At 52.5% G+C, this 24545-nt stretch overlaps 6 protein-coding genes across 6 annotated transcripts; 4 read left to right on the top strand and 2 right to left on the bottom strand.

Annotated features, from left to right (window-relative positions):
- Nucleotides 1-185: 185 nt before the first annotated feature.
- Nucleotides 186-1969, top strand: POJ06DRAFT_283695 (uncharacterized protein; the record flags this gene model as incomplete). The annotated part of the gene is made up of 2 exons (XM_056190122.1): nucleotides 186-1255; nucleotides 1309-1969. The coding sequence occupies 2 exons, from the start codon at nucleotides 186-188 to the stop codon at nucleotides 1967-1969; spliced, it is 1731 nt and encodes a 576-aa protein (XP_056040508.1).
- A 332-nt stretch (nucleotides 1970-2301) lies between these two features.
- POJ06DRAFT_303962 (putative serine esterase-domain-containing protein) lies at nucleotides 2302-5098 on the top strand. The gene has a single exon (XM_056190822.1). The coding sequence runs from the start codon at nucleotides 2534-2536 to the stop codon at nucleotides 4934-4936; it is 2403 nt and encodes an 800-aa protein (XP_056040507.1). The 5' UTR covers nucleotides 2302-2533; the 3' UTR covers nucleotides 4937-5098.
- A 1091-nt stretch (nucleotides 5099-6189) lies between these two features.
- On the top strand, nucleotides 6190-6626 carry POJ06DRAFT_262418 (uncharacterized protein; the record flags this gene model as incomplete). Its single annotated transcript, XM_056188740.1, has 1 exon — nucleotides 6190-6626. A coding segment is annotated over exon 1 (220 nt), but the record flags the coding sequence as incomplete, so codon positions are not given.
- Nucleotides 6627-7875: 1249 nt separating this feature from the next.
- Nucleotides 7876-13896, bottom strand: POJ06DRAFT_262415 (3-oxoacyl-reductase). Its single transcript, XM_056188739.1, has 4 exons — nucleotides 11851-13896; nucleotides 11586-11799; nucleotides 8974-11525; nucleotides 7876-8920 (listed from the first exon to the last, which is right to left on the bottom strand). Exons 1-4 carry the CDS (start codon nucleotides 13777-13779, stop codon nucleotides 8045-8047), a joined length of 5571 nt encoding a protein of 1856 aa, XP_056040505.1. The 5' UTR covers nucleotides 13780-13896; the 3' UTR covers nucleotides 7876-8044.
- Nucleotides 13897-14951: 1055 nt separating this feature from the next.
- POJ06DRAFT_262413 (acyl transferase domain-containing protein) lies at nucleotides 14952-21769 on the top strand. Its single transcript, XM_056188738.1, has 5 exons — nucleotides 14952-15931; nucleotides 15983-17780; nucleotides 17836-20414; nucleotides 20468-20536; nucleotides 20589-21769. Exons 1-5 carry the CDS (start codon nucleotides 15112-15114, stop codon nucleotides 21569-21571), a joined length of 6249 nt encoding a protein of 2082 aa, XP_056040504.1. The 5' UTR covers nucleotides 14952-15111; the 3' UTR covers nucleotides 21572-21769.
- Nucleotides 21770-22854, bottom strand: POJ06DRAFT_262411 (uncharacterized protein). Its single transcript, XM_056188737.1, has one exon. The coding sequence runs from the start codon at nucleotides 22786-22788 to the stop codon at nucleotides 21808-21810; it is 981 nt and encodes a 326-aa protein (XP_056040503.1). The 5' UTR covers nucleotides 22789-22854; the 3' UTR covers nucleotides 21770-21807.
- Between the last annotated feature and the right edge of the window lie 1691 nt (nucleotides 22855-24545).

Raw genomic sequence — 24545 nt, 5'->3', positions numbered from 1 at the left:
TTTGCCATTCCACTCTGCCTGCACTAGCCAGCGCAGTGCAAAGGGAAAAATTCTTGTTTCGTCGCCCAATGGGCCCGTCGCCATTGCCGACGACATCTACGGAAAGCACACTCACGCATTCGCCTCCGCACAATCATCGCGGCCATCATCACCACCACCACCATCACCACCATCACTACCAAACAATGCAGCAGCCGGCCCCGACCCAGCCCCAGCCCCAGCAGCCCCAGTCGACGTCTCCCCCTGATGGCCCTTCTCCGTCTTCCCCTGGTGGGCCGTCTCCGCCGGTGCTGCCGTCGCTCATGGCCGGCTCCCAGAATCGGAACCTCCCTCCGTTTCATTCTCTAGGGCGCGAGCTCCCACCGCCCCTTCACCACCGTGCCCCGTCCGGTGGCATGTCCATATCGTCGATCCTAGGGTCATCGTCGCCGCCTCCTCTGCATCAACAGGCCTCGCACTCTGCGCAACAGCCTGTGCCAGTGTCTGTGCAAGTGTCTGCCCCTGGCTCTGTCGTCTCGGCCGTGTCCACTGCGGCGGGGCAGCCCGAGGCGCCCCAGCACCAGCCCCAGCACCAGCACGTCCACAGGCATCACCATCACCACCACCATCATCACGTTGTCTCGCCCACGCTACCACCTGATTTATCCCAGGAGACCGAGCGACAGCAGCAACAACAACAACAACAACCTCAACGAGCACGAGCTTCGCTCTCTCCCGAAACTCAATTCGCGGTGGCATCACCGCATCAGCAGCCGCCGCCAGCAAGCACGACGCCGGACCCGTCCGAGCCGGATCTCCGTCCTAAAATGAGTGCCGCGTCGCCGTTCACGGTCGGGCCCACGCTTCCTCCTGTCCAATTTGATCCGAGTTCCACAGCGCGGAGAATTGCACCGTCGACTCCCCAGTCGCAACACACGGTCCCAGTCGAGCAACCGCTGCACGCCGCCCAACCACCGTCGACCCTCTCGCAGCCCCAACAGTCTTCGCAAAATCTCCCGCAAGGTGGCCAGCAGCCGCAGGCAACCAAGGAATCCACTCCCGTGCGGGCCGAAGACGCTGTCGCTAGAGTGGTCAAGAAAGCCGCCGCGGCTGCCGCATCTACCAGCTCGATCTCAGGTGAGCAATCCATCGCGGACTCTGCCAGCGGCGGATCTACGAATTCTTCCGTCATCGGCTCGCCAACCCTCGATGGCGAGAAGTCCCGCAAGAGACGGCATCATCACCGGAATCATTCTCACCTCTCCGAGAGTGGGCCGTATGTTAAAATTTTTTGCATATCATGTTATGGCTGCCGCTAACGCTACCCAGGAGAAGGAACTCGCCGTCACCGCCACCAGCATCAATATACGACAGCATGCCAACTAAATACCAACTACGAGTCGATAGTACCGACGTCCTAAAAGCTGCCAATGCGTTCCAGAGTTACAATCTCGGCTCGCTGATCTACACCCCAACTCCGGAATCGCACCAGGCGATCCTTCCGCGGTTGGAAGACAGAGTGAACTCGTTCATTCAGATCAGGATTGCCCGGAGGTTTTTGTCGCGACAATCGAATCCGCATGTGGTCAGACGGGAAGTTTGGGGGACTGACGTGTACACCGACGACTCCGACGTTGTCGCCGCGCTGTACCACAGCGGACACTTTTCGCCGTCTTCAGGTGGTGTGATTGCCGAAAAGGGTGACTGCGTTGCCACTTTAAGAATACTGCCACTCTTGCAAAGGTACCAAGGCACGTTTCGGCATGGGATTAATTCCCGGTCATGGCTAACCCGGCACGATGGCGTGAGTTATCGGATCGAGAAAGTCGATTTTGTGGGACGGGGAAAAGCAGAAGATCGCGGTTGGAAGATGAAGAAACGGAGGTTGGAGGAGTGGAGACTGAGTAAAGAATGGAGAGAGGAGCGATATGGAGGCGAAAATTTAAAGGACGAGGACGAGATGGACATCGATAAGGAGTCTGTGATGTAAGATAGTCAATTATAACTGTTGATCGTTTTATCTGTTATTATTTTTTGCAATAGTGGAGCATCGCGTTGCCCGCAACGTATTTGTAGTATGCGTGTTCGGCGTCTTGTGTGCCTGTATGAGTAGATGCTGTTTTATCGTTGGTATGTGAATATTATACGACTTTTTCCACCACCTATTACCAATTGGTCTCTAAATCGGTTAAATCGCGAATAATGATCTCGCAGTTTAATGACCTCACGAGCATCGTACAAGCGGCAATGTTCGGACCTGATGAATCGGCTTAGGGTCAGGGCAGAATACCCCGGAACGGCCAGTCCGGGCTCTGGACCAGCCAGCTCACGATCCTTTACTGACTTCGACCAGCTGATCATAGACTGGATTAGCTGATAACTACTGCAGAGCCCCTGCAAATTGCGAAGTATCGTCTGCCTTGCTCTGTAGTCCGCAGCAACGACCGGCATCGTCTATCGGCTCAGAGTTCATGCGCTAGACGGCGGCGGAATTCGCTAGTCACTTTCGGCTGTTGCCCACGTCTGCTACCAGCCAGGTTGACGGGTCAATAGCATGCTTCTATTCCGGACGCGGTCCGCCGTGAAGGTCGGACAATTACACCGGTACATCATTACGTACGTCCCTTCGAACGATAATGTCGTCCCGCCGCCAAAGTCACTCTATATCCGGGTCCGCAACACTGAGCTCTTCCCTCTCCGGGCTGCCTATCTTAACGGACCGTTCATCCTCTACGTCGACGTCAAGCCGTCTCACTACGACCCTTATGTGACCGTTACTAATCCATACGACGAGCCGTCCTATGAACCGCAGATTAAAGCCGCGCAGTCCTACTATGCCGAACTGAAGATGGACCCCAGCCGGACCGAGCACTCGTGGACGATCGACGTCGTGAGTCAGCTCATCTTTTCTGCTTCCGCGACTGTCTCGTTCGAGATCTCCATCGGGCGAGATCACGAGTCGTTACATCTCGATGCCGAAAGCGGGACCTTCTCGCAGAGTTTGAAAGTCACGCATCACGACACGGCAGCGATTTGGAGTTTGCCAAAACCGGATCTGGATAAGGACGTGCACTTGGTCGTTGTTTCTCACGGCCTGCACTCAAATACTGGCGCCGACATGCTGTTTTTAAAAGAGCAGATCGACAGAGCGGCACGGATTACGAGCGAGAATGTCATTGTCAGGGGTTACTTCGACAATGCGTGTCGCACCGAACGAGGCGTGAAGTACCTCGGTAAACGGATGGCCCAGTATATCGCGACTTCTCTACGAGAACCAAACGTCAAGAAAATATCGTTCATTGGACACTCGCTCGGGGGGCTAGTCATGACGTACGCAATTGCGTTTCTGCACGCGCATTATCCTGACTTTTTCGAAACAATCGAGCCCGTCAATTTCATTGCTCTCGCGACGCCGTTTCTTGGCCTTTCAAACGAGAACCCGTTATACATAAAGTTCGCCCTCGATTTTGGCGTCGTCGGAAAGACAGGTCAGGACTTGGGATTGACATGGAAACCTTCGTCGCCGTTCAATTCGTCGATCGTGTCAAAGCCATTGTTGCGGATCTTGCCGACTGGTCCGGCCGCGGAGATTTTGAGACGGTTTAAGCGACGGACTGTATACGCCAACGCTGTCAACGATGGTATCGTGCCACTGCGCACTTCCGCATTGCTATATCTTGACTGGCGCGGTCTCGCGAAAGCGAATCAGGCGCAGCGAGGCGAGAAGGTGTCGGACAGCAATCCCCCAAGTCTAGTCACCATTATCAAATCTGCCGCCGACACAGCCGAAGGTGGCGAAGACGTTACCGGCGAGATCGAGGACGATGGCAAAGTACGCCAAGCATCCGATGTCCCGACCACGCCTATACAACGGGTAATGTCCTCCAATATTGTTACGGACGCGTTGAAGCCGCTGCAGCTCACACTGTCGTTATTCCGTCCACAGGCCATGCGTCGCAGGCCAAGCAAGATTTATGACCGCAGCCAAACCCGTCATGACAGAGTTATTGTTGACGAAGGTGAGGATGACAAGCTAGTCCCGTTGCCGAAGACGTCGGTGCTTGAATCAGCTACGTCGCTGATAAATCCCCCGTTGCCTCCGGAAAGTTTTATACTTGATGTTGAGTCTCGGCCGACAACGATTTTCCACGATCGGATGTATCGCCCGGAAGATCTTCCGCACCGTGACATCCAGAAGCGCCTATCGTCTACGTTATCCAGCAAGTCCGACTCGACGCTCACCGCGCCTGACGCATCAACCAACAAAGCCGAAAAAGCGCGAGTGGAGGAGAAAATTGCTAGGTCGTGGCATGACAATATGACGTGGAGGAAAGTCCTGGTGCAGTTGGAACCTGATGCGCACAATAATATTATTGTTCGGCGGACGTTTGCAAACGCTTATGGGTGGCCCGTTGTTCAGCATTTGGTTGAGCATCATTTCATCGATCCATATGACGCAGACGAGGGACAGGTGAGCAGTGACGCGAGTTTCGAGGTGGGAGTGCCAGAGACAATTAGCGCGGATGCAGGGCAACGTGATATCGGAGATATAGATCAGGCCAAAGCATTGTTGAAGCATCTTGAGCGCGGCGACACGCTCGATTCCCTGTCATCCGCGCGAACAGACTCCACGAAGTGGGAAGATAGCGCGTTCTTGGTCAGTGAAGAGGAGTATGATGACGAAGATGAGGTGCCGCGGATCGATGCCGTGGCCTCTTCATCGGCTCGGCCGTCCGATGAGGTCACTACAGAGGAATATTCCTACTCCCAGTCGCTTTCAGAGTTGGTGAACTATATCGCCGAATGGTCGCCAATGCGGTTATATTCAGGCATGGTGGCTGGCACGGAAAGCGTTAAAAGTGAGGGCACAGTCACCCGCTCTTGCACACCTACCAAGTCCGATGACGAAGTGGCTATAGAAGACGCTATCTCGAGTAAGGAAACGAAGTATGAGTAGTATGAGATTCAGCATGTTCAATTTAGGACGTTTGATACGGTTAGCTTGCATTGGCGGAGATTAGTGGCGAGGTCTGCAGTTACGGTTTTTTTTTTGGCTGGCATTGTCTCTGTTGTCATGTAGCAATAATTTTAGATCAAATTTAAACTTGTGTTTATTCAGTCTAGTGTCAGACGTAGCCAGCAAGAACAAGACGATGCCATCCAAGGCTGAACTCCAATGCAGTGGCTTCTCTGAGGCATTTCGAGATACGAAAGCCGTCTTTTGTAGTATTCTCGATCGCCGACATGTTACATACATGGGCACGGCGGAGGGGTCCAATTTCTTATGCACGCCCACTAGTAACGTTCTGCCTCATAACGTGCGGCTCATTACTATGGGAACCTGCCATGGCACATGAAAGTGCCGACACCGGGGGTCCGAATAATTTAATAATAATAACTTAAGTTATTCACATTCGAATTTAGATTGTTCAAAAAACACACTTGCTCTCTCTGTAAGTGACTGTACTCCCAATCGCTGGCTCAAGTTTGGCGTTCACTGGTGCGGTTTGCACGCCCATTTTGCTATTAGTTCATACTACAGCGAGAGCTATTGACTGTTAGCATGTACATGAGCAGTAGCCAAGCCGAACCAGTCCTAATCTCTGATGTTGTTTGTGCAGGTACACTAGTTTACGAAGGCATTAAGAGCGGTGAACTGTCAATGCGACTGACTGTTTAAAGGTATTAAGAGTGGTGAACTGTCAAAGCGACTGACTACGACCCCGTTCAGAACCAGACCAGACAGCCAGCGGCCACTTTTTCACGCACTCGGCTTATCAACTTGCTCCATTCCTCCTTCTCTCAACACCTCTGGTACTTCGATCCATCTTTTCAACTGCTTCCATGTACCTTCCTGCAACACCTGCAATCATGTCGCCTTTGACAACTTTTGTCGATTTCCTGGTCTCCACGGTACGTGTTTTGCCATATGCTTCCACGATTGAAGACAATGCCAATGAAAACAGTCCACGTTATCGAGACAGTCCCTCTTTGCGTTTTCGCGCCGGCAGTCGATAACTACGTCGTATGTGCCCCCTTAGCATTCCTAACAATAACGGTAGCTAACAGAACCATTGTAGCCTCGCACGTCGGACTCGACTATCGTCGTTCAGGCACCTACAGCTATACAGCGAATGACGATCACTTTGCAGACGCAGAATACTTCATCTCGGAAGGAGCAAGGCCAACGTCTTGAAGTGCCAGCTACAACGCCGGTTGAGAAGGCGGAGCGAAAGCTGCCGACATTACTCACACCCAAAAAATAGTGCATCTATTTGCCATCCACGCCGATAATCGCGATATCAATTGCTGGACTATATTGACCACTCGAGTCCAGTTATGAGTTTCGACAGCACTCCGACAGCTTTCGTTCGTGCCCGCAAGGAAGTTGCCATGTTAGTACCCAATATGACTACCCTCGATGAGGTTCCGCTTGTCACTAGCCGACGTGCGGGCTATGGTGACGATGACCACGATGATGCTCGCGCAGCTTTGTCTTCAATCGTCAAGCAGTATCCTGCTCCTGTTGATGCAATGGCAGTTGATGCTGCGTCTGATGCTGTTGCGCACGTGCCCGACCAAAATGTTGTGGACGAACCTGTATCTGTCGCAGATACTGATGGAATTTATGAAGTGGGTAATATGAAGGTCGTCGCTTATTCGAGTTGCCCGAAATGAGCGCGCCGCCATTCGCGGATACAACGGTCTCTTCAGCCGTCGAGCAATTTTCTGCTCCTATTAGTGAAACTACAAATGACGCTGTGGTTGATGCTGAGGAAGATATACCAAGCGGGCTTGCCGATCCGGCAAAGAAAGAACTCATTATCACGCCCACTCTCACCGAGACAGCGCCCGAGACTTACGAAGAGTCCACGGTTAAGCAGGTACATCGATTTACTAGCGCCGGGGATAATCGCGATATGAAATTGCCGGAGCATGTTCGAGGCTCCGCTACAAGCCGTGACGGCCCTCACACAGCTTTCGGCGGTGATGGCAACAAGCAAGTTGCCGCTTTGGAAGGCGGCACGGCCGCTTTTCAAGAGACGCCACGCTTTGTGGAATATAGTCAGCATAGTGACGTTCCTTTCCCATATTGGATTGATACGGAAGTGTCATTCACGGACCATTTATCTACATAAATCGACCATACTCTCCGCGCTGTGAGCACGAAAAGGTGATACTACTGCTGCTTCAACGGAGGGACACATGCGCCAATCCCGACGAGATTGTCTTCGCGAGACGCCGGACACATTTGCGCACTCCGATCAGCAATAACTTAACTCCAAGTAAGTCGACAATACCTTCGACTCTGACAGCGCCGGTGGTGTGGTCCGGCGCGTCGTCACCGGTATCTCAGACTGCTACAACGCCTATTGACAGGTAAGACGAAATAAATTGCTCGATGGTGAGAAGTAGTTGTTTGCTGACACTTGGTACATAGTCCAGACCGGTGTTTGCACGTCCCCGGGCTCTCGGTCCGATAGAGGCTGCTATAATGATCCTGCATCTGGTGTTGCTGATGCTGCTACTACTATTACTGTCCCTGCTGCTGCTGCTGCTGCTGCTGCTGCTCCTCCTCCTAGTACTACGCCTCCCCTGCTGCTGATGTTGCTAGCTCGAGGGTACAACTGACAATGCTGCCCCGGTTAAGTGTATATCATAATGCCGCAGAACGTCGCTCTTCAATTACGTGTCTCGACGCGGCCGTGCAAGATGTCGAATCCCAAGACTTCACCACGTCGTTCCATTTCGATTCGCTTTGCGCACATCATCCCGCGTGAATTGGAGGGCGAAAAACAGGCATTCTACCATATCTCAGACATGAAACGTGCAATTCCAGACGTATTCCCAAGTCTGAAAGGTACGATTTGACTTGCATCATCGATGGACATATGGTATATGCAGCTTCATGTATTCATATTACAAAACAAGTCAAGATTACAAAACATGTATATAGATATATCCCAATGAGCAAAATACAAAAAACTAGAGTATATCTCGCAAAAATAAAACCCAATCGTCATTATCCTCCGTCAGTCTATTCCAATACTTGCTACCTCCTAACTTAAGCCATCTCCGCAACCGCAACCGCGACGGCCTGGAACTCGTTATGACTGATGCTAACGCTGACGTCCTTAATGCCCTTTTCTGCCGCCTTAAGCTTCGCACTGCCGGAGAACACCACTTCGGGCTTCCCTGCTTTCCGAACAATTTCAATTTCTTTCAACGCTGCGCCGGCACCTTCGGATTTAACGCCCATGCTCTTGAAGACGGCTTCCTTCGCGCACCAGGTGCCAGCAAAGCTTGCCCGGGGATCGGCAGACGAAGTGCAGTAGCTGATCTCGGCGGCAGTGTAGTTGCGCTCGATGAAGGTTTCGTTGTCGATCGGGATGGCCGACAAAGCTTCAACGTCGACACCGATATTGTTACCGCCAGAGGCGGTAGACTGGGTTAACTTGAGCAACACGTCCTCAGTATCCTTGTTAGATGGCTGCGAAACCTTCTTTGCAGGATACGCGTAGGTGCCAGCCTTTTTGTCCGGCTCGACTCGTCTGAGCGGGTCGAGATAGACGGTGCCCTCGAGGTCCTTGGTGTACGGTGGATCGTTCTTGGCAACGAACATGGTGTTCGTGGCCATGGCGTGGTGGATGTATCTGTACGCCTTCTTGTGACGCGCGGCGACCTTCGCGGCGTAGGCATTGTAGGTGTCTTCGTCGAGCGTGGCGAAGAGGTAGTCCGAGTTAATAATGATGGCCTGCGCACCTTTCTGACCGAAACCGAAGGACGTCACGGACGCGGCCTTGATGCCGTCGGTCTGGATGCTGCGTGAAGGGTACAGGATCGAGTCAAACTGCTCGAGGACCTTGTCGACGTTATCGGCGTTGCGATTACCGGGCACGAGACCAGTATTGAGAACCTGGAGTGCACCATTCATCATCCACTGCCATTCGTTAGCCGAACCGCTGAAATGCAAGTAAAATATCGAAAACTTACGGCGCCAGCGGCACCCTTAGGATGGCCAGTCAAATACTTCTGGAAAATACCAAGGATGGCATTACCCTTTGATCGTCCGAGATGGGTCATCATGTTGGCAATAGTCAGGCTCTCGTTCTTATCATTGGCAACAGTTGATGTGCCGTGGAACGACGCAACACCAAGATCATCAACAGTGAGATTCCAAACAGCAAGCGCACCACGCAGAGGCGCGATCCGGGCATCTTGCTTGTAGAAATCATTACCCCACTGTGCCAAGGCGTCCTTCTCCTGACACGCTGCCTCACGCTCGATGTGAGCCAAGCGCTCGGTCAAATACTCTCTCTCGTCGAACTTCTCGTACTGGTCACGCATGGAGTCGACTTCCTGTTGCAAGTACAAGATCTCAGACTCGGTCCACTCGCGGATCTGAGCCTTGCGCTTCTCAAGCTGGCGACGGCGGTACTTGATGTCGAGCAATGGTGACGGGAACTTGGACTCCCGGTTCTCGCGCGCGGTGGTGAGAATACCCTTGCCCGGCGCGGGCACAGACCGGCCAATCTTGTCGGTCGCGGTGGCGGTCAAGCCAATAATACCATAAACCGGAACGCCCATCTCGAGGGCAAGTTTGGCGGTCATGATCACCTGGATACCAGCACCGTGCGACTCCATGAAACCAGCACGCGTGGTCGTTGTCGGGCGGGACATCTCAGCCGGCGTGCGGCCGTGCGCGATTTCGGTCTCGGAGTTGGAGGTAGCACCCATGTTACCGAACTCGAATGAACCTTCTTCCTGGAAATCGTCGTAGCCGCCGACGAGACAAATCTTGGCTTTGCCGGATATGATAGTCTCGTAGCCAATGTCGACAGACTCGATGGAGGTAGCGCAGGCACCGACAGGAGTCTTGATTGGACCAGAAGATGAGAGAAGTAACATGTTTACCCATGCGGACATGGTGTTGATGAAAGATTCCTGGAGAATATCCTTCTGGACCTGCTTGTCCATAAACCGGTCCTTGTACATGCCGCGAAGAGCAGTCATACCACCGACACCGGAACCAGTGCAGTTACCGACTTCGGACACATGCACGTACTTGTAGAACTCGTATGGGTCGGTAACACCTGCAGCAAGTAAGGCCTCGACGGTAGAGACGAGTACATACAGCGTGATAGGATCGACCTGGGAAATGATATCTTCGCCAATGCCGTATGTCTTCGCGTTCCAACCGGTTGGGATCTGACCAGCGACCAAACGATCGAATTGGAGCGCTTTAGGAACGAGCAGACTGGCTCCCTTGAGCAGCCGGACAGTCCACTGCCCTGTCTCAGCAATCTCGAAGATCTCGACTTTGTCGCCGTGCTCGCGTTTGAACTCGTACGCGGTCTCCTTGGAAGTCTCGAACGGCTCGAGATCGTGCTCGATAACAACCTCCTGAAGCATCTTCTTCTTCTTAGGATCATAGCCGTCAAACAGCTCAGCCTCGATCAACCGGATACCAGAGTGCTCAAGAATATGCTTCTCGTACTTAGACTTGACATCAAAGTCATCGACAGGCTCGTTGGTCTTGGTGTCGACCCAGCCAGAGTACATCTTGCCCTTCAATTGGCCGTTATGATGCTTAATGAGACCCATAATCCACGCCATCTCGATGCAACCTTCAAGAGAGAACTGGCCGTAAGCCTCCATCTCCCATCGCGTGCGGGCGTTACCCCACGGGCCTACTTCCGCGAAACCAGTGACAACGACGACTTTCTCGAGGTCGACCATGCCCTTGAGGTTCTCGGCGAGGTGGGCAATTTCTGAATATTCTTTGAGCTTCGGGAACTCGAACTTGATGTTAGCGCGCGGCTGGATGACGACAGACTTCTGCAGACGCTCGGCTTCTGCGCCGTTGACGAGCTTGTACTCGATCGCGTTCTCGGCAGTCACTGCCCGGCGGATCTCGGAGGTCTGGAGAAGGTCCTGGCGGATCGTGGCCGAGGCTTCCTTCAGGTTAGGAATGTACTGCATGCCACCGTTCAAGTCAGCGAAGACGGGCTCAATCTGGCATAGATTAACGATTGCGGGGGACATGAGACCGAGGATGTTGAAAGCCATCTCCTGCTGCGAGAATGTACGAACACCGAGGCTCTCGATGCGCTCGGCGATCAAGTTGTTCTGGCTCATAAGACCGGTGCCACGAGTCCAGCCAATGACGGCACCACAGATCGTGAGATACGAGCCCCAGGACTCGGAGTACCATCTGTTGAACAAGGTCTCAAGAGAAAGCTTGGACTCCGAGTACAAGCCGTCCGACCCGAACGTACCATGGTTGGGGGACATTGGCAGGATGACCTGAGCGGGACGAGTTTCATAGCCATGGGCGAGCTTCTGAGCCTTGACATTGCCGAGAATACGAAGCAGGTTGGTGAGCATCATTCGGTGCGCAAGCTCGGACTTGGAGTCAATGTTGTCGATCTCATTGCCGTTCTCCGGAATGGCAGCGAACGGAATGATGTAGTCAAGATCCCATCCGAGACCTTTCTTTGTGTCGTACACATAGTCAACAAGGGCGTCAACGTCCTGCTTGGAGCCTGCAATCCGTCAGCACACTAACTCTTGATAAATATAAACAAGTTCACTAGGAGCCATACCCTGATTGAAGGGAACAACAATCAATGTGCTGTTGCTGGCGCCGTACTTGGCGTAGATAGACTGATAGTACTCGGTAACCTGCTTTGAATATCGCGACGTCGTGACAACAACCTTCGCACCACCGGACAACAATCCCTGCAAAACGGCGGCACCAATAGAGCCAGCGCCGGCGCCAGTCATCAGAGCGCACTTGTCTTTGAATGAGATACCAGTCTAGATCGATTAGCGTGCCCAAATCAAAGTACAAACATGGCAAAGTCATACCTTTGCGGCCTGCTCAAGACACTCCAGATAGATGCCAGTCAATGGCTTGCTGTAGTCCCAACCGTGCAAGTCCTTCTTTTTCAAATGCAAGAACGGAATGGTCTCCGTGTATTTCTTAACCTTGCCATTCTTCTTGACGCGCTTGGGCGACGTCATGCGACCGGTGCCATCGGGGGAGGGACTGCCGTTGGCAAGACCGGTTTCAAGAGAGAGAGACTGGATGACGTCCTCGTACAATGTCTTGATCTGAAGCTTGGAGCTCTTGCTAACCTTTTGCTGCTGACGGATGATCTTGTAAATGCGGGCAAGGTCAGCGTGCAACTTAGTGCGGCTGCGGCTCTCGGTGAGTTTGCCTCCAGCAGCCATCTCCTTGACGTACTGCTCGAGCTTGCGGACAGCGACGCGAGGAACCTCGTCGTATTTGATATTGCCTTTTACATCAATAACAGTCTGCGGCGCTGTTGGGTACATGACGTCTTTGTAGACAGGCTCAACAGCAAGCGCTTCTCGGCAGTTGTCGATAAGCTGCTGGCCGAGCTGTTTCGCGAGCTGGTACGTCTCGCCACGCTTTTCGGGGCAGTGGTCGATGTGATACTGCATAAACTCGAGCAAAGTCGGATTAGAGCGGTTCATGAGCAGAATGCAGTGAGACACGATTTCACGGTCGACGACTGAGAGACGGCCAAAGATGATGTCGTAGTACATGGTAAGCGCGTCCTGGCGAGCCCAGTTCCAGGATGAATCGTACACGCGAGCCTTAAGGGGCGAGAACGAGGGAACGATGCCCGTCGCGTAGAAGTCGCCGTGCTCGGCAAGCCAGAGGTCCAGTTCCTTTTGAAGCTCGGAGGAAGCGTCCTGCTCGTCCACGAAGAGCTTGTCGCCGGCCCGGAGATCGACCTTGAGGTACTTGGCGAATAACTCCATCTGCTGTCGGACGAGATGAGTCTGGTCCTTGGTGAGCTCCTCGAACGCGGCGGAGTCGATTGCAATGGCGCCCGAAGCACCGCCTGCGCCAGCATCGCCACCACCGGATGAGAGTGAGATGCCAAATAGAGAAGCATACTTGCCAGCGACTTCATCAAGATACTTCTTTGCGTCAGCCTCGGCTGCGAGACGAGCTGGTGGCTCGATTGTGATAGCAAGCAGGAAAACACCATCCTGGCGACCAGGTCCAAGCCCCCACCGATCCTGAAGATACTTGCGAGCGGATGTGAGGTTGAAGCCACCAGGCATCTTAGAAGCGATAAGTCGGCCGACGAGCGACGACGATTGCTTGCCGAGTTGGCCATTGAAACCGGAACCCTGGATAGTGGCGCCGAGTTCTTCGAGCGGAATCTCTTCCGCTTTCTCGGGAGCCGAGCCAAACTCCTTACCGAGATCACCGAGAATTTCGTTCTGGAGCGTAGACTTGCCACCGACGAGGTCCTTGATAGCCTTTGAAAGTGGTACCTGATCGAACGGCTTCTTGAGCTTCTGGGCGACGATCGAGCGCAAGACGTCGACAGCCTTGACGGGCTCATCGGCCACAGCTGCTACCGGTCCAGACGGAGCCGGCGCAGCAGCAACGGGGGCAGCAGCAGCAGCAGCAGGAGCGGCAGCAGGAGCGGCATTGCCAGCAGCAGCCTCTGGCGCAGCCTCAACGACGGCAGGATCTGGGGTGTAGTAGATCTCTTTGGCGTCCTTGGAATAGCAGAGGACCTGGCGCTGGAGTGAGAGTGCAGCATCGTAGGACTCGTACTTTGCCTTCAGAGTGCGCTGTGCCATTCCCGCGAGGGTAGGGGACGGGCCGATCTCGACAAGACGCTCGGAGTTGAATTGCTGGAAGATGACATCCTGGGTTTCGATCCAGCGTACCGGGGACGCGAACTGGTAGGCGAGCAGCTCGATGAGCAGGACATGTGCGAGCTCTTGCTCAGTCTCGGGACGCATCGTGGTTGACGGGCAGGAGACTGGGTAAGAGAGGGAGGAGTTTGGGTGGGTGAGGAGGAGGATGCGATGGAGGACAAGAGTGGGAAAATAGAGATAGTCTAATGATTTGAATGCGCGAAGGTGAGAATCGATGGTCTCACAAGCACACCCGCCGGATACCAGGTACGACAGGCCCGACAAGCTGGGTGGCGTCGACCGTGGATTGCCACCAGCAATTAGTGCAGTTGGTTGCCTATCTGGACTAGTGCATTTGCACATAGTGCAAGCCTGGTGGCTGAACAACACGGACAGGTACCTCCGCACTAAGTTGATATGTATACACAGGCACTAATATTTGCCGGGCAGGTCTCGGGCAACCGCACGTGCACCAACAAAGCCGTGTCCGCGAGCTTAATGGGTTTTTCCAATGCAGCTACCCGACAGGAACGCCGAAGGCTACAGGAGAATGAATAATACTGATTAGTAGTTGCTGGCGATGGTGTTGGGCGACTGTGGCATTCAGGCTGCGGAGCAAATCTGCGGAGCACGCGAGGCGAGAGTTGGGGCGTAGGCCCTAACCCTTCCTCCTGAGTACTCGCGTGTTGCTTGTTGATTGACTGTTGGGGGACTCGACGAGACAGGAATAATTATAATCGCTGGTCATGTCGACCGCCTGTCCGTCGTGGCTCCACCGCATGCATTCCATTAGCTTCAGGATCATGCCGATCATCTATTGCATCGTCTGAGATCTCTCATCAGACACGCTGGTTCTGATCGACACGCTGCCCTCGCCCCGGGCCGACGACGGCTTAAGGACCCGTGTCATCAGTTTGTTGGTGCGCCGCTTGCCGCCTTAGACAATTATCTCTCATCACGTCGAGCTACAATTTGTAGATCAATGCCAATCTGCCGGCAGACTGACCAGAGCTCATTCATAGTAAATTTCCTACAGCTGCTGGTCTTGTAGAGTAAAGGTGGCGGCGGCCGATTTCGCTGAGAGCAGCGGTGTTTGGGGTCCCCGGCCACCGGGAAGGACTTCGGCGCCGCACGAGTCGTCGGGCTTGAGCGGCGCCCAACACTTCGCCTTTGAGCTCTCCTCCCAACACTCAGCCTCACCGGTGGCGGTGCACTCCAGCCTCTAGCCCGCCCCTGATATCCGCGACACGCAAAATATATCACACGTGCACTCTATACCTCAGGCAACACCTGTCGACTGCTATCTCGTCTCGACAGCCACTTCGCAACTCCGAGGTGGCCACTTCCTCTCTTTTGTCCGACGCTTCTGCTCCTTCGACTTCTTCTTTTCTTCATCCACACTCCCTCAATTGATCCCTCCTCTCGCCAATTCGCACAATGTACGCTGGCGCTGAGACTGGCGTCGCAACGCCGCATACCCAGGCCTCCCTGCGTCCGCTCTCGCTCCAGCATGGCTCGTTAGAGTACACGGTCTTTGTCCCGAACGCGCTGTATCTCTCGATCCTCCATCTTCGGGAAGAATTCGCCGCCACTCTTCCCACTCCAACCGAAGATTTCGCCGGCGACGAAGAGCCTGCGTCCAACTGCGAGCTCGTTGCTCGATTCCTCGCCTTTATCGTTACCCAAGTCGAGGAAGAGCCGGCCCAGTATGACGACGTTCTCGCGCTTGTGCTTGCCGATTTTGAATCTCGCTTCCTCCGTGCAAATGAAGTTCACGCTATTGCTGCTGCTCTTCCCGGGACTCTCTCCAAGCGCGAGGTTGTCATTCGTGCCTACTACGCCGCCAGACTCGCTGCCAATCGTCCAATCAAAGGCCACGACTGTGCTCTGCTACGTGCCGCCGCCGACGGCCGCGCGTCCGTCTACGCCATCTTCGGCGGCCAGGGCAACATCGAGGAATATTTTGATGAGCTTCGCAACGTCTACTCGCTCTATCAGGGGCTTGTTGATGACTTTGTTCAGCACTGCGCGCAACAGTTGCTCAGGCTCGCAGCCGACGAGCGCACCATGAAGGTCTACTCGAACGGCCTCGACATCATGCGCTGGCTCCGTGAGCCCGAGTCGACTCCTGATCTCGACTATCTAGTTTCCGCTCCGGTATCTCTCCCATTGATTGGTGTCACTCAGCTTACTCATTATGCTGCCACCTGCAAAATCCTCGGCAAGCAGCCTGGTGAATTCAGATCGTACTTGGACGGTACGTATGCATTGATCCACGCAATCTACACTAGCTGACAATAATCCACAGGAACGACTGGTCATTCTCAGGGTGTAATCACTGCCGCTGCCATTTCGGCCTCGTCCACATGGGAGTCATTCTTCGACGTCGCGTCCAAGACTCTGCAGATCTTATTCTGGATTGGCTGCCGCGCTCAGCAGACGTATCCTCGCACCTCTCTTGCGCCGTCTGTTCTCCAGGACTCAGTCAACGAAGGTGAAGGCAAGCCTTCACCTATGCTGTCTGTTCGCGATCTCGTCAAGTCGCAGGTCCAGAAGCACGTCGACCTGACAAATTCCCATCTTCCCGCGGAGAAGCACGTCTCGATCTCGCTCGAGAACGGTGCCCGCAACTTTGTCGTCACCGGTCCACCTCAGTCGCTGTACGGTCTCAGCTTGTCACTGCGCAAGTCCCGTGCACCACCCGGACTCGAGCAGAACAGGGTCCCACACTCTCAGCGCAAGCTAAAGTTCTCCAACCGGTTCTTGCCAATCACTGCGCCCTTCCATTCGCCGTATGTTGATAAGGCATACGAAACCATCATTGAAGATCTCAAGTTGGCCGACGTTTCGTTCACGCCCGAGGAGCTCGCCATTCCCGTCTACGATACGTCCGATGGTCATGACTTGCGAAACCTTACCGCCGAGGATGGCTCCGTCGTCGAACGCCTTGTCAAGATGGTCACCGGCCTGCCCGTCCATTGGGAAGTGGCCACTGCGTTCAGCAAGGCCACCCACATTCTCGACTTTGGCCCCGGTGGTTTGTCAGGTCTCGGTGTCTTGACCCACCGCAACAAGGAGGGAACCGGTGTTCGCGTCATCCTTGCCGGCACCTTGGAGGGTACTGCGCCCGAGCTTGGTTACAAGCCCGAGCTGTTTGATCGTGAGGACGACTCTGTCAAGTTTGCTGCCGACTGGGGTCTCGAGTTTGCCCCCAAGCTGGTCAAGACTGTGCAGGGCCACACCTATGTTGACACCAAGTTCTCGCGCATGCTGGGTCAGCCCCCGATTATGGTTGCTGGTATGACTCCCTCAACGGTTCCGGCAGATTTCGTTGCTGCGACTATGAACGCCGGTTACCACATCGAGCTCGGCGGTGGTGGCTACTTCAACGCCAATGGTCTCACTCAAGCGTTTTACAACATCGAAAAGTCCACATTCCCTGGTGCTGGTATTACAGTCAACTTGATCTATGTCAACCCCCGTGCCATGGGATGGGCCATCCCTCTCATTCAGAAGCTCCGTGCCGAAGGTGTTCCGATCGAGGGTCTCACTATCGGCGCTGGTGTCCCATCGACCGAAGTCGCCAACGAATACATCGAGACTCTTGGCATCAAGCATCTCGGCCTCAAGCCCGGTTCCATGGATGCCATCCAGCAGGTCATTACCATCGCCCAGGCTAACCCGACTTTCCCAATCATCTTGCAGTGGACTGGTGGTCGTGGTGGTGGTCATCACTCGTTCGAGGACTTCCACAGCCCGATCTTGCAGATGTACCCGCGCATCCGTCGGTGCAGCAATATCATCCTCCTCGCTGGCTCAGGTTTCGGCGGCGCTGAGGACACGTACCCATACCTGACTGGTCAGTGGGCGACCAAGTTCGGGTACCCGTCAATGCCATTCGATGGTGTATTGTTTGGAAGCAGAATCATGACTGCCAAGGAAGCGCACACGTCGCTCGGGGCAAAGCAGGCTATTGTCGATGCGCCTGGTGTGGATGAGTCCCAGTGGGAGGACACTTATAAGGGTCCCGCTGGTGGGGTGATCACTGTCTTGTCTGAGATGGGCGAGCCAATTCACAAGTTGGCTACTCGCGGTGTTTTGTTCTGGTAGGCCTCTCACTTTGCTTGTCTAGATCGATATAGCTCTGACATATTTCTGCAGGAAGGAAATGGATACCACCATCTTCAGTTTGCCAAAGAACAAGCGCGTCGACGCTCTCAAGGCAAAGAAGGACCACATCATCAAGAAGCTCAATGCCGACTTCCAAAAAGTTTGGTTCGGCAAGAACTCTGCCGGTGACGTCGTCGAGCTCGAAGACATGACCTACGGTGAGATCCTCAAGCGTCTTGTTGAACTTATGTTCATTGCGCACGAGAAGCGCTGGATCGACCTCTCGCTCCGCAACATGACTGGTGACTTTATCCGCCGTATCGAGGAGCGCTTCACGCACGAGACCGGTCGTCCGTCACTCTTGCAGTCTTACACTGAACTGGACGAGCCGGCGCCAACTGTTGACCGTATCCTTGCGGCATATCCAGAGGCCACCGAGCAGATCGTCAATGTCCAGGACAAAGAGTTCTTCCTCATGTTGACGCTCCGACCCGGTCAGAAGCCAGTGCCATTTGTCCCGGCTTTGGATGACAACTTTGAGTTGTATTTCAAGAAAGACTCGCTTTGGCAGTCTGAGGACCTTGGTGCTGTCGTCGGCCAGGACGTCCAGCGCACGTGTATTCTCCAAGGTCCGGTCGCCGCCAAGTACGCCAAAATCGTCAACGAACCTGTTCAGGATATTTTGGATGGAATCCACAACAAGCACATTGAGTTCTTGACCAATGACGTTTATGGAGGCGAGGAGTCGAAGATTCCAGTTATCGAATATTTTGGAGGCAAGGACATTGTGCCATCCGCGCTCGAGGCCGCTTTGAAGGCTGACAGTTTGACCGTCACCAAGACCGACGACGCCATCACCTACGCTTTTGATGCCGGAGTCAGTGGCAACGCTACTCTTCCCGATCTTGAGTCGTGGTTGAGTCTGCTTGGCGGTGAGACGTATGGCTGGCGCCACGCGTTCTTTACTACAGATGTTTTTGTTCAGGGCACCAAGTACGAGACTAGTCCACTTAAGAGGTTGTTCAAGCCGGCGTTTGGTGTCAAGGTTACCATTCAGCATCCGGAGGATTTGGAAAAGACTCGTATTGTTGTTTCTGAGAAGATCAACGGCAAGGATGTGGTTGTAATTGACACCTTTAAGCGTCCGGGTTCCGACACGATCGAGATGACGCTTTATGATGACCGTACTGCAGAGGCAAAGCCTGTTGGCATGTTGCTCATGTTCACATATCACCCTGAAGTCGGATTTGCGCCAATCCGTGAAGTCATGGCCGGCCGCAACGACAGAATCAAGGAGTTCTACTGGAAGCTCTGGTTCGGTCCCGAGGAGTACCCAGCCACGTTGTCCGTCACCGATGCATTCGAGGGTGACTCTACCACTGTCTCCGGCAAGGCTATCGCCGACTTTGTCTATGCAGTCGGCAACAATGGTGAGGCATTCGTCGACAGGCCTGGTAAGACTACGTTCGCGCCTATGGATTTCGCGATTGTCGTCGGATGGAAGGCCATCACCAAGGCGTTGTTCCCCAAGGCAATTGATGGTGACTTGTTGAAGCTCGTTCATCTTTCCAACGCGTTCAAGATGTTCCCTGGCGCGGAGCCGCTCAAGAAAGACGACGTCGTTACTACTAATGCCAGGATTAATGCTGTACTGAATCAGGAGTCGGGCAAGATGGTCGAGGTCAGCGGTATTATCTCGCGAGACTACATGCCAGTCATGGAGGTCACGTCCCAGTTCTTGTACAGAGGCGCGTATACCGATTACGAGAACACGTTCCAGCGCAAGTCGGAGTTGCCTATGGAGGTCACACTCAAGTCGCCCAAGGATGTTGCCGTATTGCGATCCAAGGACTGGTTCGAGCTTAATGACGATCCGCACGTTGACCTACTCAACCAGAAGCTCACGTTCCGTCTCGAGACGTTTGTCAGATACAAGAACAAGACCGTGTTCTCGTCGGTCCGCACCACCGGTCAGGTCTTGCTTGAATTGCCTACACGTGAGATTATCCAAATCGGCAGCGTTAAATACGAGGCAGGTGAATCCCACGGAAACCCGGTCATTGACTACCTCGAGCGCCACGGCAGCACCATCGAGCAGCCTATTTTATTCGAGAACTCGATCCCATTGAACGGCTCGACCGAGCTTGTCTATCGCGCGCCTGCTTCCAACGAAGGTTACGCCCGCGTCTCTGGAGACTACAACCCGATTCACGTGTCCCGTGTGTTCGCAGCCTATGCCAATCTCCGAGGCAACATTACCCATGGCATGTACTCCTCCGCCGCTGTTCGGTCGCTCGTCGAGACCTGGGCAGCTGAGAACCACGTCGCGCGCGTGCGTGGTTTCAACTGCTCGTTTGTTGGTATGGTTCTTCCGAACGATAACATCGAGACGAAGTTGCACCACATCGGTATGATCGCGGGCCGTAAGATCATCAAGGTTGAAACTACGAACAAGGATACCGGCGACGCTGTCTTGATCGGCCAGGCCGAGGTCGAACAGCCTGTCTCTACTTACATCTTCACCGGTCAGGGTTCACAGGAGCAGGGTATGGGAATGGATCTTTATGAGTCTAGCGCTGTCGCGCGTGAGGTCTGGGATCGTGCGGATAGACATTTCCTCAATAACTATGGTATGCTATAACTCCACGTCTTTGAAATTGAATAGCACTAATGCGTGAAATAGGTTTCTCGATTATCAGTATTGTTAAGAATAATCCGAACGAATATACTGTTCACTTCGGTGGTCCACGAGGTAGAACTTCTTGCTTCTAGCGAATCTGAAATCATATCTAACGTTCTTACAGGCAAGGCAATTCGTCATAACTACACGTCGATGATGTTCGAATCTGTTGATGCGGACGGTCAGCTTAAGTCCGAGAAGATCTTCAAGGACATCACGGAGAACACCTCGTCCTACACCTTCCGTGCCCCTACCGGTTTGTTGTCAGCCACTCAATTCACACAGCCGGCTTTGACGCTTATGGAGAAGGCTTCGTTCGAAGACATGAAGGCTAAGGGTCTTGTTCCGGCCGACTGCTCGTATGCTGGTCACTCGCTGGGTGAGTACTCCGCACTCGCGGCACTCGGCGATGTCATGCCGATCGAGTCTCTCGTGGATGTCGTATTCTACCGTGGTATGACCATGCAGGTAGCCGTCCCGCGTGACGCGCAAGGACGATCTAACTACGGTATGTGTGCTGTCAACCCGTCGCGTATCTCCAAGACCTTCAACGACGCCGCGCTACGGTATGTCGTCGAACACATCGCCGCTCAGACGAAGTGGCTCTTGGAAATTGTCAATTACAACGTCGAGAACACGCAATACGTTACTGCCGGAGATCTCCGTGCGCTGGACTGTCTTACAAACGTGCTCAACTTCATGAAGGTGCAGAAGATCGACCTCGATAAGCTCATGAAGACCATGTCGATGGAAGATGTCAAGGAGCAGCTTACAGACATTGTGGAGGAAATCGCCAAGAAGAGCATCGCCAAGCCACAGCCCATCGAACTGGACCGGGGTTTCGCCACGATTCCACTCAAGGGCATTTCCGTGCCGTTCCACTCTACATATCTGCGCAGCGGTGTCAAGCCGTTTAACCGGTTCTTGATCAAGAAGTTGCCCCAACAGGCACTCAAACCGGCCAACTTGATTGGAAAGTATATTCCTAACTTGACGGCCAAGCCGTTTTCGATCTCGAAGGAGTATTTCCAAGAAGTGTATGATTTGACAGGAAGCTCCAAGATCCGCAATATTTTGGACAACTGGGAGAAGTACGAGACTGCTTAGATTGGCGACATGTTGAGGTTACGATCAATGGGATCGTGCATTGATCTTTTTTCTTCAGTGTAATGTTCTGGGATTTGTTTTGAATTGTTTAGTAGCTTGCACGCATTGCTTCTTTGTTCATACGTGTTTCTGTGATGTTGATTGATATGATTTGTCTATAGATTATATACATGTAATAATGCAAATTTTGAGACGCAATACCAATTTTCCAATCACGCGTAATGCAGACACGTCTATCAGTTCCGGGATCGACGCCAATGCATTGCCATATCGTTCACACTTAGCCACCAGCTTTCATCTCTCGCCAGCCCATCCTCGAGACGTAGTCTGAACCATTCCGGATCGCTGACATTTTGTTTTGTAGTTGCCTCATCGTCGTCGTTGTCACTGGTCTTGTCACAACTGATTACTACTCTTTTCAACGAAGCAAATACTAACTCTAGTTCCTCCTCTAATCGTTCTTTATATCCCATGACATCATTTCCAAGCACGTATTGTACACCTTCCAGTCCCATGATTCTATCTACGAGAAAAATCGGCGCATGTGGCATGTAGTACAACGTCTCGCTCCTCCTCTGGACGAGCTCTTCGTTCGGCATATCTTTCTCCTCACCTTCGCCAGGCTCTTGCATTACATCTATATTAAATCCCCGCAAAATGTCGTAGTCCATAGGTACAAAATCTGGATCATAGCACGTAACGTCTGTGGCGCTCACGCCCAATTCGTTGCGAAGAGCAAGAAGCACAGCTAGTTGCATGCGCGATATATCAGACTCTGAGACCCGTCCTATCGCCAGACATCGAATATATTTAATCTCGTGCCGTTGGCAATTATTTGTGTCTTTAGTGCCCCGGATATCTTGAGCTGCATTGCTGGATCCTACTGCGCGAAAGAGAACACCACGTTCGACGTGCGAGCCAAACAACGCGCCATAAAACTTTCCCTGTCGTTTGAGAATATCAAGCTTATGAGGTATCGAACCAATGTGATCGTCTGCTGTCCTTTCTGGTGCGACCTTGTACTTTGAAGACTGTGCTTTTCGCCGTCGGTTGCTCTTGCCGCGGCTTTCGGTCGTTTTAGAGCTTGATTTGGAGGGGTAGCGCACGGTTGTGAAAGACCTCGCCGAGGCAAGAGCGTCGGAGTCTAACTCTCTGGAATACGAGAGGAGTTCAGCATTGGCGGAATGCAATATGGAAGGTGTTGTCAGTTGTCGCATACTGTGCTTATTGTAATTGTGTTCATGAGTTGCCGCTTGCCGCTTAAAACAAGCATCAAAATCTGTGCCGCGGGCCCGGGTGGCAGAAGGGTTAGTTTCGCTGCCCTGCCTCACGGTTCTGCCATCCACAACTGAGCTCCAATCGTATGGTTTTATCTGTAGAATCCTAGATCTTCTATTTCCTACAAAAATCGGGAATTATCACGGAATGCTTCTTTATCTAAGGCAGGACCATGTTCATAGCATAGTCCTATATAGATTTAGACTAAAACAGACATTGTGGTTAGTCCAGACAATTCGGGATAACCCTAACCCCATAGCCCTGGTTTTCGATTTTTCCAAATGTGCGAACCTTAATTTTACTAGGCACTAGGGCTGGCGAGAATGCGAATATTCGCAGATTCTGCTATATTCGTTATTCGTATTCGCAATTCAAAACAGTGCGAATAATATTCGCTAATGTTATTCGCAGGCTTAAGTATGCGAAGCGTTCTCCAATGAATAGGGGTGGATACGATTACGGTACCGTCAAAATTTTATATTATTCGTAAAGTTAATCGCAAAACTGAGAACCTAATCGTAAAGTAATCGTATAGTCTACCAAAAAATCTTATAGTAATCGTATAGTAATCGTATTCCTATTTAGGTATGGCGTGAAAAATTAAGATGGTATGGAAGTGCGCATTCATCGAAATGGTTTCCAACTTTACTCGCAGATCACTACTCAAGAGTTGAATGGTAATATTGTTCTATTTATCTCTCTTTATTGTTTGTCCTCTACGTGTGCATTTCAGAGCAGATAATGAAAGTCAGGTGCATGACTATACGATTTTTTGCGAGTAACCAACCTCAGCGCTCGTATAGTTAATCGTAAAGTTTTACATGGACTCGTATAGTAATCGTATTGGACTTTACGAATACGAATAACGATTAATCGCAAATCGTATCCACCCCTACCAATGAAAGACATTTGGCTCATATCATCGCCTTCTAGGTCCTCCGCCACTGGATATTCTCAAGCAAGGAAAAGAAAGTTCTAGATATTTTGACGATGAAGGTGCTCAATCGAATTTTCCATCCCTTTCCAAGTTTTCTCGACAGCTAATAATTGACTCAGGCAAGTTTAAGTTCCCTGAGCTCATCCCAAAAAGTCAGGGCCTAGAAAATTCATTTTTTGCCTCGAAGGACATGGACAGGAGGATGTTTCTTAATTTCATTTCAAGGATGTTACGGTGGCGGCCAGCGGATCGGAGCAACACAGAAGCCTTACTCTTAGATCCCTGGCTTCAAGAACGGTAATTTACAGTCGCAGAGCTTTTTTTCGCACCTCGCACACGGATTCGACTCTGCACGTAAATTCGATGCGCCCGTAAATTCCACCGCATGCCGAGCAAGACTTCGTGGACATCTCATAAAACATGATCCGGCAAATGCGTTCTTCTCGGAGTTACAAGATGAAGAGATCCTGAATCGCCGCAGGGACTGAACTCTAATTATTTTTGCCGAATGGAGACCTTAAACACCATACTACCACAGTGACCAGGGTCTATAGCAGTATCTTGTGATAACGGGTGTAGATTCTGTAGATACATTTAAGGTTGCAGACGTCGTATTTGCGATTATGGAGATGCCAGCCGTTAGGGCTGCTCCGTTTGCGAATATTATTCGGTGAATAATTATTCGCACCATTTTGCGTTGCGAATAACGAATAACGAATATTATTCGCAGGATGTCCGCGCAACGAATAAAATTGCGAA

This window comes from Lipomyces tetrasporus (assembly GCF_029532465.1).
Source record: "Lipomyces tetrasporus strain NRRL Y-64009 chromosome Unknown POJ06scaffold_12, whole genome shotgun sequence".
Taxonomy (NCBI): domain Eukaryota; kingdom Fungi; phylum Ascomycota; class Lipomycetes; order Lipomycetales; family Lipomycetaceae; genus Lipomyces; species Lipomyces tetrasporus.
This window is presented reverse-complemented; position numbering and strand designations above follow the sequence as displayed.

Excerpts from the sequence above, each read along its gene's own strand:
- POJ06DRAFT_303962 (XM_056190822.1), top strand. The coding sequence starts at position 2,534 with ATGCTTCTATTCCGGACGCGGTCCGCCGTGAAGGTCGGACAATTACAC.
- POJ06DRAFT_262415 (XM_056188739.1), bottom strand. The coding sequence starts at position 13,779 with ATGCGTCCCGAGACTGAGCAAGAGCTCGCACATGTCCTGCTCATCGAG. Across the intron at positions 11,526-11,585 it reads TGTTGTTCCCTTCAATCAGG|GCTCCAAGCAGGACGTTGAC; the intron begins GTATGGCTCCTA and ends GACGGATTGCAG. Across the intron at positions 8,921-8,973 it reads CTAAGGGTGCCGCTGGCGCC|TGGATGATGAATGGTGCACT; the intron begins GTAAGTTTTCGA and ends AACGAATGGCAG.
- POJ06DRAFT_262413 (XM_056188738.1), top strand. The coding sequence starts at position 15,112 with ATGTACGCTGGCGCTGAGACTGGCGTCGCAACGCCGCATACCCAGGCC. Across the intron at positions 15,932-15,982 it reads ATTCAGATCGTACTTGGACG|GAACGACTGGTCATTCTCAG; the intron begins GTACGTATGCAT and ends AATAATCCACAG. Across the intron at positions 20,537-20,588 it reads TCACTTCGGTGGTCCACGAG|GCAAGGCAATTCGTCATAAC; the intron begins GTAGAACTTCTT and ends ACGTTCTTACAG.
- POJ06DRAFT_262411 (XM_056188737.1), bottom strand. The coding sequence starts at position 22,788 with ATGCGACAACTGACAACACCTTCCATATTGCATTCCGCCAATGCTGAA.